The following is a 15,950-nucleotide window of genomic DNA, read 5'->3' on the forward strand; positions in this document are numbered from 1 at the left end:
CATCAGTTCAAATGTCCTTTGGTGTATATAAAGTTCTTTTGTGCCTTCATCAAGCGTTAGTATTTTGTTTTAATTCAATATAACTTACCGAGTTTTTGATTCAATTATTTACCTGGCAAATCTTAACCTGGTGAATTTTTTTTTGTCTCTCTAAATTGTTACAAAATGGCTTTTGCTGGATAATAGGCAATCTGAATACTTCCTCAATGTTTACTCTGTAGAGAAAGATCCACTACTTTGACTGTTTTCTCTTTTTTTTGTAATTCATAGTATCTTAAAAGTTATGCTGCAGTAATGTTCATTACTGGAATGTTTACACCAATACTATTAACTGCCAATGCAGAGGAAAGCATCTGCTTCCAAATGCCTACTATTAAGTCTTTTGACTGTAAAACCCAGTCTGCTTACATTATCATTTTATTATTAGGTTGATTTTGCCTTCATTGTATGGCATAGTTTCCCAGAGCGGATAGTTGGTTACCCAGCAAGGAGTCATTACTGGGACAACAGTAAGGCGCGATGGGGATACACCTCAAAATGGACCAATGAATACTCCATGGTTCTGACAGGAGCAGCATTTTATCACAGGCAAGTTTTAAATCTGTTTGTTACATTTTAATCCGCTTTGTCTATACAAGTATTTTTATTTCATTTTGAGAAAACCAGCTTAACATACAAAATTAGATCTTATTAAGAATTGTAAATCTCATAGTTCAAAGTTTTGTCGTATTTTTCTACTTTCTTGAAATGACTTAATATTTTTTTTAACTACTAGATTAACTAGAGCATTTGATTTCATTTTACTTTTGGAGTTCATATTTATATTAAACAATATCAAAAGCAGAAAGTTCTCATACAAATACAGTAACATTAATTTCCTGTGATAACATATATTAATCTCCAGGCCTTGCTCTTTATTACTTGTGGAAATAATTTCACATATGTATTTGATTTTAAAATAATTAATCATCTACAGTCAAATGATGGGACAAAGAAAGACTTTTGTAAAGCCATACACTTGCCGTTGCATAGATTACTCTTTGTGAGATTAACTAATCTGTTCTTCCTTAGTTGAAAGTATTTAAAAGTAATGAAATTCAGTTACTAAAATAATTTCCAGGCTACATCTAACCTATATTTTAATGTTTATCACTTTGTGTATAAATGGAACATTTGCTCGTTGCATCATAGATCCAAAAATTAATTTTTGGACTGGAGATGACTTGTATATGTTAACACATAGGCTCAACTTTTATTTGTCTGTTTAAGAACAGGACAAACTACAATTAAATATGAAGATTTATATTTCTTTCCATTTGTATAAAGCTATCCTTGATTAATTATGTTCTTCTTTGGCTTGTTCTAAATGGGAAGTGAGTGTTAATGGAAAGAAAAATATGTAGTACCTGTCAGAGTGGAAGAAAGTTTTTCACAGTCAATGAGATAAGAATTGATTATATCAGGTGGTCACAGTGAGAATGCAAGCAAGTTGAAGAGTTTTATACAGAGCAGCGAGGATACAACATTTACGCATTTTGATACGTGACACCCACTGATTGAAAAATTAATGTAGTTCTGAAGAATGCAGAATGTTTAAAAGGACACTCCCGCTGAAGCTCAAAAAGTACAATGAGATCATTTCCATCTGCCTGGAATGTAAACGTTCTATATCCTATGTACAAGTACATGTTGAACTGCTTCCCACAGGCAGTGAGAATGCTGTACGGCCAAAGGAACTGCTTACATTAATCATCCAAGCTCTCATATGTATGAAACAATGTTTATTTATTTATTTATCTATTTATTTATTGGTATAGAAGAATACTTGCCCTGCATATGTATTGTTTGTCTGTATGTGTGTTACGTCTGGTTGTGTGTCTGAGTATTTTCCACCGAAGACCAGAGAATGCTGCTTCGTTAGGTGGTACATGAGTAATCTGATGACAATAAACTCTGAGGATTGTGGAAGAGGTCTGATGCATAGAGCTCTTTCCAATTTTTTGCCACAGGTTTTATATCAGTTCATGCCCAATGTAAGGGTCTCAAGGAAATTCTGCACTCTAAATACAGAAGTGTGACATTAATAAAAGCACACAGTGATTGGCATCAGAGTTTACAGATAAATACATAGGCAAGAATATATTGCTTTTTTTTTGCGGTCCCAATAGCATATCAAGCTTGAATAAGTTAGCATGGAGTAAGAATTTTTAAAAAACAGGAGTCTCGTGATGGAGTAGTGGCCGGTTGGGAAAACCAGCCCTTTCCAGGAAAATAGGAAAAAGCAAAGCATAACAAAAATAAGGTATAAGAAATATAAGATAAAGATACAAAGAAGATGGCTCCAAAGAAGGAGAAAGTAAAAGCAACTGAAAAAAAAAGTAGAAAAGTCACCAGAGAAGATAGAAGAAGGCCTTACCTGCATGAAGGAACAAGACACTGTGGTGGCGAGGAGCACCCGACCCTCGAGGTCAGTACCTGCCCTGCAGAGTCGTGACCCACCAGCCAGTGCACTACAAAAATGGCTCTCAGAGCCAAACAAAAGTGCGCAGTGAGCAATCAAAGGAGAAAGAGGACACTGGCAGGAGGGGGGCTCAGCAGAGGAGCAGGCTGTCACAGAGCGAACAGCTGAGGGATGCCTGACACCAGGGCGCTCAGCGGGAGGACAAGGAAGCCAGCAGAAGAGGGAGCGATGAAACAGATGAGGAAGACAGACAGAAGGATGACTGACAAGAAGATCAACGTCAGGAAGCACAACAGACAAGTAGTCCAGGAGGGGAGGCCCAGCAAGAAGAGGTCCAGCAAGAAGAGGCCCAGCAAGAAGAGGCCCGACAAAGAGATACAAGCAGCTCATCAGGAAAAACAGAAGAGACACAGACACAAAGAAGAGAAGAAGAAGATGCAAACACAGATACAGACACAGAAGAAGAGGAAAAAGAAGACCAAAATCTTCACAGAGGAATAGAAGGTAAAACTGATGGACAAAAAGAAATAAAAGGTAGAACTGATGAACAGAATATAGATAAAGTCTTTTTTGAAGAACAAATGAGATCATTAAAAGAATGGTTATTTAACGCAATTAAAAGGAAAATGAAAAGAACAGAAGCTAACATGCAAAGGTTAGAACTGATCATGACAGAAATAGGGGAAAGAGTAGAGAATGTGGAAGAGTGGGAAACGGCTGTAGAAATGGAAGTAAATGACTTAAGAGAAAAATTGGAAGAAAGTGACAAAAAAATTAAAGAGACACAAGAGTTGTTATCTCAGAAAATCGATATGTTGGAAAATTATAGTAGCCGAAACAACTTAAAAATAGTGGGCCTGAAGGAGGGTGAAGAAGGCACAGATATGAAGGAATTTATAAAAGGATGGATCCCGAAGGTCCTGGGAATGACAGAAATGCAGGAAGAAATGGAATTAGAAAGGGCACACAGAGCATTAGCTCCAAAACCACAGGCACATCAAAAACCAAGATCCATCTTAGTAAAATTTTTGAGATACACGACAAGAGAAAATATACTGGAACGGGCAAGAAATAAAGTGAGAGAAGATAATAAACCATTGGAATACAAGGGTCAAAAATTATTTTTTTTTACCCAGACATAAGTTTTGAACTCTTAAAGAGGAAGAAGAAGTTTAATCGAGCGAAATCGATTTTATGGAAAAATGGTTACAAATTCATATTAAAGCATCCAGCCATACTTAAAATATGTATATCTGGGGAGCAAAACAGACTGTTCTCGGATCCAGAGAAAGCACAAGAAATCGCATAGCATTTGCAGGACAGGAGAAGAGATGAAGAGTTATAACAAGAATGAAGAAAGGCGATAAAATATACATAAAGATGTAAAAACAACATATATGTAAAGAACTAAAGAGGGAAATGAGGAAATGAGTAAGGTGGAGGGAAGAGAGAGAGCTTTGTTATATGTGTTTAAAAAAAAAAGTGATTCTTGAGAGGGCTGGGTAAAGGGGTCACTTCAAAATCAGTTGACGCTGCGAACAAGGTCGCAATCCAAATGAAAAGGGGAGTTGTGGTTGCCTGGCAAGGGATATTGGGCAACTCAGAGAGGAGGGGAGCTTTTGGGGTTAAAGTATTAGTGGATGTGGGAACTGCGGGGATACTTTATGTTTTAAATGTGTTGTCGTACATAGTGTAAAAAGAGAAAACTAAGAGATGAAAATGGGGTAAAGAGGGATAAAGGTGGTGAAGAGGTGGAAAAGTGGTGTATGCAAGATATAAGATGGCCATGTTGAACTATATGACTATAAACATTAATGGAATACATAACCAAATTAAAAGGAAGAGGCTACTAAAGAAGGAAAAAATAGATATAGCATTTGTGCAGGAAACGCATCTAACTGAAGCAGAACATAACAAATTAAAGAGAGACTGGGTAGGAAATGTAACGAAGCATCATATAATTCAAAAGCTAGAGGTGTAGCCATACTAGTTAACAAAAATGTACCAATCAAAATAGAGGAGGAAATAATAGATCCGGCAGGGGGTATGCAATGATAAAGTGTCAGATATAATCAGAATTTTGGAATTTGTTCAATATATATGCGTCTAACGAGGAGGATCAAAAGTTTATGCAGGATATTTTTTGAAGATTGCGGACACACAAGGAAATATATTGATAGGAGGGGATTTTAATCTTAATTGGGACCCAATGTTGGATAAAACTGGACAAAAGACAAGTAAAAAGAATAAAGTAGCCAAATTTATGGTTAAATCAATGTAGGAAATGAAACTTATGGATATATGGAGGAGGCAACACCCAAGAGACATGGAATTTTTATATTATTCGAGTAGGCATAAAACTTACTCAAGGATTGATATGTTTTTGTTGTCAGCCCATATTCAAGGGAGAGTCAGGAAAACTGAGTATAAAGCTAGACTACTATCATATCATTCAACCCTATTATTAGCAATAGAACTGGAGGACATCCCACCAAGAACATATAAGATGGAGGTTAAACTCCATGCTACTTAAAAGACAGGAACTTAGGGAGTTTATTGAATGCCAAATTAAAACATATTTTGAAATAAACACAGGATCAGTGAAAGACGAATTTATATTATGGGACACAATGAAAGCCTTCATTAGAGGGCAGATAATAAGTTATGTGACTAAGATGAAAAAGGATTACAATCGGGAAATAGAGCAGTTGGAAAGGGAGATAGTAAGTACAGAAAAGGAACTAGTAAAAAGGGATGATATAACGAAAAGGAGATAATTGGCGGACAAAAAAATTAAATACAAAACATTACAAACAAGTGGAGAAGAACATAGTGAAAACAAAGCAAAAGTATTACGAACTGGGAGAAAAAACACATAAAATATTAGCCTGGCAACTTAAAACAGAACAAGCTAAAAGAACGATACTGGCATCAAGGAAAAAGGACAAACAAATTACATATAATCCAACAGAGATTAATGAAAATTTTAAGGAATTTAATGAACAATTGTATCAAAAGTCACAATGTTTGAACAAATTTGGGAACCATACATGGAACATATCAAAGAGAGCTTGCCTACAACCTCCATCCCCTAAAATGAAAGTGATAAGAAGACAAAATGACTCGATTCAGTGTGTAATAAATAGATGATGCATTTTTCTTGTTTATTTTCCTTTGTGTGAAGATATTGTTTTATGGTTTTATTATGTTGTAAATTTTGAATATTTATGGGTTTTGGAGGGGGGTGGGTAGAGGGGAGGGAGGGAAAGAGGGAAAAAAAGGGGAGAAAAGACTACTGTGTAAATTTAATGAGAAACATTTGTACATATTTTGGTTGATATGGTTCATAGTGTGAAAAATAAAAAAATTTTTTAAAAAGAGTAGCAATTAAAATTAACATTTAACATATATAAACAGAGCTAAAATGCACCACACCTTGAGCAATAATAACTTGGTAAATTTAATGTTTGATTTTGAAAGAATATATTTTCTAGATAAATTAATTAAAAGATCATTGCTGCTTCAGGTTGATGAGATGGGTATGCCTTAGAACTAGTTACTCATTAATAAATGCTTGTGAAGAGTACAAAGCGTTTACAAGGTTATCCCATTGGTTTATACACTCACGTGTGGACTAGTTAAACAATATAACAGATTATTTCTGCTTATTCATTGGAATTTATCTAGAACAAAGCAGAGAGTAAAAATGGTCATAAGTATGCCTGAATAAAATTGTAATTGTTGGGGGGGGGGGGGAGTAGGGTGGGAAGGGAAAGGAGAGGGAGGAGGAACACAGGGCCACAGGTAACAGATAGGTGCAGGTTGGAAGGAAAAACGGGAAAGAAGCTGAGAAATGAAGTAAAAATGGCCAATTGTTCCTCTCTTGTTCCGCAGTCAGGATTAATATAAAAGCTTTGTGTTTGCTTAAAAAATAAATGCAACAGTGTGTGATTTACATTTTCTCAGTGGCATTAATTTAATTTGAAATACAATATGAATGTAGTTCCCCTAACATTTACAAAGAAAACATAGAAATGATGTAATTGAAATGATTAATATAAATTAATTATGACATCAGGTTATAAAAAGGGAATCAATAGTCTCCTTTACTTCAATTCTGACACTTTTGTTCAGTTCCAAAACATATTTAGTTGTAAAATATTAAATTGATTTACAGTGTTTATTTTGACCTAATTAGATTATAGATCGGAATTAAAAGGTTATCTGTCAACATACTAGATCAATACTTCACATTTTTCTTTTCATTGCTGTTACATTAGTGATAAGGATACTATCTGCAGCAGATAGCGCCTTAGATTCATTACCATTATTTATTTTGCTGACATTACTGAATATATTTATTTTATGGTAGCTGATTCAAACTAAATCTACTTGTATGATTGTACAAATCAGGATTTAAAAAGATAATCTTTGCAATATTTTGCTGCATTAAATTGCTATGCTTCATTATTGTTCAGATGGCTTTTTGTTAAACTGTCTCTTCCAAGTAGTATATCTGTAGACATTGTTTTATCCCTGCATCTGCAGATTTTCTTCTTTATAATTATGGTGGAATCCAGATTCCCTTTATGTTTGTGCCAGTCTTTTCCTGCCCTCTCTCTTCACCTCTCTTTTTTTTAATAACTTCCTTTCTTTCTACAAATATCCTTTTTTGCATTCTTTTAGTCTCCATGATTTTGACCATCTTGAGGCCTTCTGCTTTAATTTATTTATTGTTCACTCTCATGGCTTTAAACCTGAATATAGCTTTGTTCACTCTCATGGCTTTAAACCTGAATATAGCTTTGTTCACTCTCATGGCTTTAAACCTGAATATAGCTGAACCATCTCTACTGCAAAGTTGCAGTTGCAGTTTTACACACCAATATTTGATTCCTGTTTTATCTGGGTCAGATCTGCTCATGTCCCATTGAAGTTGGGCCCTCTCTGATTGATTATTTTTAACTTGAAAATATTGTTAGGTTAAGTAAGTGGGTGAGGGGCTGTCAGGTAGAATATAATGTTGGTCAATGTGTCGTCGTTCACTTTGGAAGGAAAGATAGAGGAACAGATTATTACTTAAATTGTGAAGGATTGCAGCTTGCTGTTTTGCAGAGGGACTTGGGAGAGCTTGTACATGAATCATAAAAGGTTGGTTTGCAGGTGCCACAAGTTATCAAAACCTCTTTTGCAAGTGGTATTGAATTTAAGAACAAAGAGGTTCTGGTGCAACTGTACATTGTACTAGCGTGGCTTCACCTAGGGTACTGCGTACAGCTCTGGTCTCTTTACTTGGTAAAGATATACTAGCTGTGGATATGGTGCAGAGGAAGTTCACCAGGTTGATTCCTGTGAAGAGCTATTGAGTCACCTGGATTGCACTTGCTGGAATTCAGAAGAATGAGAGGGGATTTTATGAAAATGTATACAATTATCCAAAGATAAGAGAAGCAGGAAGGTTGTTTCCTCAGGTACATGAGATGTGAACTAGGGGATATTTCTTCAAAATTTGGGGGAATAGATTTAGAATGGAGATGAGGAGGAACTGATTTTCCTGGAGAGTGTCTGTCCAGGGAAGCAGTGGAAGCCACTTTATTGAACATGTTTAAAATGCAGATAGATAGATTTTTGCAGAGTAGGGGAATTAAGGGTTATGGGATAAAACAGTTTGGTGGAGCTGAGTCCAAAGCTAGATCAGTCATAATCTTCCTAAATGGTGGAGCAGGATCAGTAGGCTGAATGGCCTTATCCTGATCCCATTTCCTAAGTTCTTATTTATAGACTCTAGCATCTAACTATAAACTGCAATAATCCTCCATGCTTGGCTGCCTGGTAAAACAAGGTCACAAACATAGTTATATGGTGGGGGGGAATTTTGCACAGGAAAGTCGACATGACCACAATTGAAGAGATAAATTAACTACACGTTACAAACCCAGACTGTGTTCTGAGTCCTTAACAGACTTAGAAATCATGAGTGCTGGACTTCTCCTTGTGGGCGATCCTGGATTTCCGAGCAGGGCTTTCCAATGTGTCAATGTATCAGCCTTCATCGGTAATCTGACCTATTGATCCACAATTTCTGCATGTCCTCACCGCACAGCTTCCAAAGTCTAAATTGCTGTCATGAATTGTGAATTAAAGTCCCCGCACCGACTGATGCAGGTGGTCAGTTTCTACCTTCAGCTGATAACAGAGACAAACAGGAAAATTAAGGTGAAGCTAAGCATCTGAGGTTCTCTGGTATTCTCCGACCATTGAATGGATTGAGAGCAGAAGGTTTAAATGCTCTTTTAGATTAATATCCCTCATAAAGTGTACCCGGTAACTTTTTGTGCACGACATAGAACAGTAGAGCATAACACAGTATGGCCTCACTGGCCCACAATTTTGTGCCAACATAACCTATTCCTACCCATAACCCTATTTCTCCATCAATCTAACCTCTATTTGTCTTGCATCCATGTGCCTAGCCAAGAGTCTTTTTGATGTCCCTTTTGCACCATCCTCCACCACCACCCTCAGAAACAAACTTACCAGTAAGTAATGCTGCACTAAGGACATTAGTAAATCTTGCAATTGTTGGGAAAGGCAAACTCCGGCAGGCCACAGGAGATTCAAACAGCCAGCACACGAGAAACCGATGCATGGGCTACTTAAAGACCACAGGAGATGTGAACAGTCAGCACACAGGCAATAAAACACCTTGGGAGAGTCCTACAGCCAGTACATGGACCATTTAAAGAACATGAGCGAGTCAAACAGCTGACTCACGGGCTATTTAAGGACAGCCAACGCACAAGCCATTTAATGAAGGCCCAAGCATGCGGACGCAGGGAGGTGGGGGGTACAGGCCAAACTAAGACACCGGGCTCTGAGGTCTCCACTCACTACCATCCTCCTGGCCAATGTTCAATCTTTTGAAAATATGCTGGTTGAACTCAGAGCCAGATTACGGCAGCAGAGGGATATGGGGGATTGCTGTGTGATGGGCTTCACTGAGACATGGTTGAACAAGGACAATCTGGACACACCAAGGGCTTCACCCTCCATCATGTGGCATCAGGAAAAATCAGAGGAGGGAAAGTTTGTGTCTTCATTGTGGTGCACAGACATGATGGTCGTGTCCCAGTTTGCTCTTCCGACCTGGAACATTTGCCCATCAAGTGTCTCCAATTCTGCTCACCAAGGGAAGTTCACCACCATCATCCTGGATGCAGTCTACATCCTACCCGAGGCTATTATCAGGCTAATACTGGAGTGGCTGAGCACTGTGATCAGCAGCCACGAGACAGCAAAACCTGATGCCTTTCCTATCGTTTTAGAGGACTTCAACCAGGCCAAATTGAAGAAGTTGCTAATGAACTACCACCAGCACGTTACCTTCAAAACCCAAGGAGCTAAAACACTTGATTACTGCTGCACCACCATGAAGAACGCCATCCTACAAACAACAGGTCTGATCACCTGGCTGTACTTCTACTCCTGGCGTTCAAACAGAGACTGAAAACGACAGCACCAGTGGGAAAGACAGTGAAAGTATAGTCAAGGGAGATGAAGGAACGCCTTCAGGACTGCTTTGAATCAGTGGGCTGGACCATATTCTGGACTCAGCCTCAAACATGAATGAATATGCCACAGCTGTCTCCGACTTCATTAAGACTTATGTGGATGAGTGTGTGCCCACTCTTACATACTGGGAGTATCCCAACTAGAAGCTGAGGATGAATCAAAAGATTTGCAACCTGCTGAGAGCGAGATCAACACCTTTTAAGGCCGGTGATCCAGATCTCAACAGAAAGTCCAGGTATAGCCTGTGGAAGGCCATCACAGTGGTAAACAGGCAATGGCAGGGATTGCAGATCATTACATCCTACAAGGCAAGACCAAACACCATAAATACCTTTAATGCTTGCTTTGAGAAGAACTCAATACCAATGAGAATCTCTGCAGAAGCTGACAACCCTGTAATATCTGTCTCTGAGGCTAACATGAGAGTGAACCCTTGCAAGGCATCAGGCCTGATGGTGTGCGTGACAGGGTACTAAAAATCTGTACCAACCAATTAACCAGGGTGTTCACAGACATTTTCAATCTCTCATTTCTGTAGTCAGAGATTCCCGCCTGCTTCAAAAGTTCATCCATCATCCTGGTACCCAAGAAGAACAGGGTGAGCTGCCTCAATGGCTATTATCCAGTACCACTCACATCTACTGTGACGAAATGGTTTGAAATGTTAGTCTTGCCCAGAATTAACTCATATCTGACTAAAGATCTAGACCTACTGCAATTCACCTGATATCACAATTGTTCCACAGCAGATGCAATGTCATTGGCTCTCCAATCAACTCTGGATCTCCTAGAATTCAGTGAAACATTCATGGGGGTTTTTATATATCCGAGCTTCCCGAGCTTCTGCCTTACTGCTTGCAGTCTGATCAACAATACAGAAGAAACCTGTTTAAAACACTGTTCTACATGTCCCTCATACTCACTATCTGTTACAATTCGAACCCCTGTTGAAACGAGTTAAGTTTCAAAGTGGCTCTTTTAATTAATTTTCAGGCAGCACGTTGGCCGGTGGTCTTGCAAACCAAGGGTTGGGGGTGGGGGGGGCGGGGAGAGAGAGGGAGAGAGATAAATGGTGGTTGTGGGGGGAGTACTTCAATCTTGGAAACAAGACATCAAAGTTATTCGATTCAAAAGGCTCACTCTATTGAATTGGTCCTCGTTTAAGAGATTATGTATTCAGCTATCGGGCAGCCAATAAGAAAGTTCAACAATTACCAAAACAGTTTTTCTCCTCAACCAACATCCCTCGACATGCTGCTTGCAAGTAAAACATACAAGATTCCCACAGAAATGAGATCCCCGGGAGTATTTGCAAATGTGATCAAATCAAAAGTTGTTTATTTGTCAAAATAGAATAATTGCTTCAAGTATTTGTTGCTCTGGCTGAAGCAACCATTAAACTTTTTTAAAACAAAAATTTACATTCTCCGCAGGGGTGCAGTGCTGCCAGAACAGTGCTCTGTTGCCTCATCGGACCGCTTCAGGACCACTCTGGCTCCTCACGGGCCTACTCAGGGCAGCAGCAGTGGTGGTGGCTCAATGCGGGATCAATAGCTGTCTTCACTACCCATAATCCCCCACGCAGCTGGAACTCCTCAACCAGCGAAACGGGAATTCCTGTTGCTCACAGCCCCCCCTCCCCCCATAATCCCCCACGCAGCTGGAACTCCTCAACCAGGGAAACGGGAATTCCTGTTGCTCACAGCCCCCCCTCCCCCCACACCCCTTGCCAGCAACAATCATTCGGAGGGCCCCTGTGGTGCATGCGGCTGGAGGTGGCCGAGATCAGGAGAACTGCTCAGAAGTGCCCCCATTCAAGTGGTGCCCAGGGAACATGCTATGGCTTCTATATCCTGCATATGTCTATGCCCCCTCTGCAACTGGATCCTTAACCTCCTCAGTGGAAGGCCACAATCTGTATGAATGGGAAGCAACATCTCCTCCTCACTGACAATCAACACAAGTGCACCTCAAGGATGCATGCTTAGCTCAGTGCTCAACTTGCTGTACACCCATGACTGGCACAATACAAATGGTGTCTACAAATTTGCCGATGGCACCACAGTCATCAGAAAAATCACAGATGGCAATGAGGTAGCATACAGGAGAGAGCTAGATCAGCTCATTGAGTGGTGCCACACCAACAACCTTGTACTCATCGTTAGCAAAACCAAGAAGCTAATTGTGGACTTCAGGAAGGGGAAATCAGGAGATGACAAACCAGTCCTCATCGAAGGGTCAGCAGTGGAAAGGGTTAAGAGCTTCAAACTCCTGAGTGTGAACATCTCTGATAATCTGTCCTGGGCCCTCTGTGTCAATGCAATCAAGAGGAAGGCTCACTAGCTTTGTGATGAGTTTGAGGAGATTTGTTATGTCACCAAAGACTCTTGCAAATTCCTACAGGTGTACTGTGGAGAGCATTTTAACTGGTGCATCACTCTCTGGTATGGAGGTGACAATGCATAGGATGAGAAAAAATTCAAGAGGTTTGTGAACTCAGTCAGTGCCATCACATCAATCTATACTCTATCAAGGACCTCGAAAAGAGGTGGTATCTTAAGAAAACAGCCTCTGGCCTAAAGGACCCTCACCACCCAGACCATTCCCTCTTCACATTGCTGCCATCTCGAAAGAGATACAGGAGCCTGAGGATGAACACCCAGCGGCACAAGGACAGCTTCTTCCCCACCGCCATCAGATTTCTGAAAGGACAATGAGCCACAGACGTTTCTGTAATTTCTCTAATTTTTGCAATTATTTATTTATTTTTAAATGTAATTTTAAAGCAATATTTTCACTCTAATTTTGCTGCAAAATAACAAATTTTATGGCATGTTCATGTCAATAAATTCTGATTCGAAAATGCATTCCAGGCAGCAACCACTCTCTGTGTAAAAACTTTACCTCTGACATTTCCCCTCAACTAACATCTACTCACATTAAACTGATTTCCTCTGCTATTAACTATTGTTGTCCTTGGAAAAAAATTGCTGGCTATGCACCCTATCTATGCATCTCATAATCTAATAAACCTCTAATTATAAGTCGCCTCTCATCCTCCGTTGTTCTAAAAGAAAACATAACCAGGCAATTTAGATTCAGAATCAGAACTTATTATCATGAACAAGTCACAAAATTCATCACAGTGCAAACATTCATTTAAACCACCATAAAAAAAATAAAAATAGTACATGAAAAGTCAAATTAAGGCAGTATCTTTGGTTCATTGATCATTCAAGAATCTGATGGCAGCGGGGAAGAAGCTGTCCTTGTGTTGCTGAGTCCTCATCTTTAGCCTCCTGTACTTTTTTCCCCAATGGTAGCAGAATGAAGAAGGCATGGCCTGCGTGATGGGGGCCTTTGAGGAGAGAGGCCGGTTTCTTAAGACACCACCTCTTGTAGGTGTCCTCGATAGAGTGAAATCTGGTGCCTGTGATATCGCAGGTTGAGTTATTAACTCTCTAGAGTTTTTTGTTGTCCTGTGCATTGGCACCTCCATACCAGGCAGTAATGCAGCCAGCCAGAATGCTCTCTATGGTACCCCTGTAGAAATTTATGAGAGTTTTTGGTTACATACCGAACCACCTCACAAAGTATAGCCACTGGTGAGCCTTCCTCATGATTGCGTCAACATGGAGACTCCAGGACAGATTCTCAGAGATGTTGACACTCAGAAATTTGAGGTTCTTGACCTTCTCCACTACTGAGCCCTCAATGAAGACTGGATCATGTTTTCCTCCTGAAGTCCACAATCATCTCCTTGGTTTTGCTAATGCTGAGGTCCAGGTTGTTGGTGCGACACCTCTCAATGAGCTGGCCTGTCTCCCTCCTGTATGCTTCCTCATTACCATTGGGATTCTGCCAACAACCATGGTGTCATCAAGAAATTTATAGATAGCATTGGAATTGTGCCTGGCCACACAGTCATGGGTGTATAGTGAGTAGAGCAGTGGGCTAAGCATGCATCCTTGATGTGCACCTATGTTGATAGTCTGTGTGGAGGAGACATTATTTCCAATTCATGCTGATCCAATTGCTGGGGTGGGGAGGAAGGGGGGATTGCAGAGGCTTAGGGTCTGGGGCTTGTTAACCAGCTCTGAAGGAATATGGTGTTGAAGGCTGAAATGTAGTCTATGAAGAGCAGGTTATGGGAGTTGCTGTTTTCAAGGTGATCCAGAGCTGAGTGGAGAGCCAGTGATATTGCAAGATATTGAATTTATGTTGCCCTCAGTAAGTAGCTATCAAAAAATCAAGTTGTAAATTACCATAAATATTTGTGTATAATGCGACCCACGCATAATGCGATCCACCATTTTTGAGGGGGAAAAATTTTACCCCTGTTTATAATACGACCTCCCCTCCCCTCACCTGCCTGAGTCGCACTGCCGTCTCTCACGACCCCCCCTCCCCTCACCCGCCCGAATCGTGCTGCCGCTCGCCCTACTGCCTAGCGGCCCAAGTCGCGCTGCTGTCTACTGCGCCCACTCACCAGCAGAAATATTTTTTTTAATTTACTCTCGAATATAATGCGACCCCCCCCCCCTTATTTTTGAGGAGAAAAAGGGGGAATTTATTTTTGCATTATACTCTAATATTTAGGTATCTGGCAAGATGCTGATTTTTTAAAAATATTTTGGAAGGTTGTTCAGAAGCATTTCAGAAGGAAATGTGGTACACCTTTGAAATTGGTGGCAATACATTCAATCATTCCTCTGCTTAGAAACTCAGACAAAACATTGTAGTGTTATTTTAACAAACAAACAGATTGTGCAAAAAATGACTTGTATAAATGTTGCGGACCAAAAGTTAATTTTCTGTAAGAGTGACCTGGATAAGAACATAATGCTAAATTTATAGTTGGAGATTCTTTAAAGTCAATCTTAGGCAGTGATCAACATGGGGACTGGATTCTGGAAAAAAAGCACTGAAGGCGAAAACCTTGGGATTGTTTCATTTCTGTGAAGAAGAGTCAGAAATATTATCTGGATGTAAACACCCATCCTCATTCATGTTTGCCTGAAAATTGTTCAATTAAACTGGAAAGCTGCTGTGGTGTATTTTATGTAACATAGAAAGAGCATGAGTCTTTTATAATGTAAAATAGGTTTCGTTACGTTAAAGTTAACCATAAATAAGATCCATTATATCTTCCCCAAGCATATGCTAAAAATTAATGATTGAATCTTGCTGATTGAGGTGGAAATTGGGATGAAGTAGATTGGATGACGATGACTGTAAATTATATGTTCTTACTGCTTTTGCCCTTCAATCACAAAGAAAACTTACACTAGGTGTACAAAAAACAGAATGAGTAATGATGCCTACCCTTGCCCACTGCATTATTGATTTTGCAAATCAACCATTTTCTGTCAGTTTTATTTTTGAATGTTGGAAAATGATTGATTAATTGATTGCTCTTACATTAAATTTCAATTACAATCAAATAAAAGTTTGAAAAGGAAGCAGGCAGACTAGTGCATGAACCACACCAATCTTATATTCACATCAGAGGAAATAGCTGATTTATTTATGGATTTAATTATATATCTTTACTGGTTCTAATCAGAAATTTTACTCAAAACAAAACACTGTCTCAATGTAGTGTTGCATCAGGGAATCCATAGACTAAAGGAAAGCTGATTTAATGTTTTAATTTGGAAAAGTTCAACAAAATCAACACTTTCTTCACTGCAGAATTTGCAAAAAGCTCTTAATTAAGTTTTATTATGTCCATAGTGAAGTCAAAAATAGCTGCAGTATTTTACCCTGCTTTACGAATACTCAAATTAGGAAAATTCTCTTTTACGAAAAAAGCCGTGTTCACTTTTGCAAAAAGATTTGAATGCTTTTTCGCTTTTATGAAAATATCTTATGAAAAGCTTCATAGGAACCCTGTCGATTTGTAAAGCGGGGTGTA

The 15,950-nt window shown here is 39.2% G+C and overlaps 1 protein-coding gene across 2 annotated transcripts in view; it reads left to right on the plus strand.

Moving 5' to 3' along the window:
- The window catches only part of LOC138736682 (exostosin-1-like), a 441,690-nt gene that overhangs the window by 398,170 nt on the left and 27,570 nt on the right, over positions 1–15,950 (plus strand). For both annotated transcript variants that reach the window (XM_069886575.1, XM_069886574.1), the window contains exon 10: positions 428–588. In XM_069886575.1, the coding sequence (XP_069742676.1) occupies positions 428–588 (161 nt within the window). The remainder of the gene's footprint in view (positions 1–427; positions 589–15,950) is intronic.

This window comes from Narcine bancroftii, chromosome 6, assembly GCF_036971445.1.
Source record: "Narcine bancroftii isolate sNarBan1 chromosome 6, sNarBan1.hap1, whole genome shotgun sequence".
NCBI lineage: Eukaryota > Metazoa > Chordata > Chondrichthyes > Torpediniformes > Narcinidae > Narcine > Narcine bancroftii.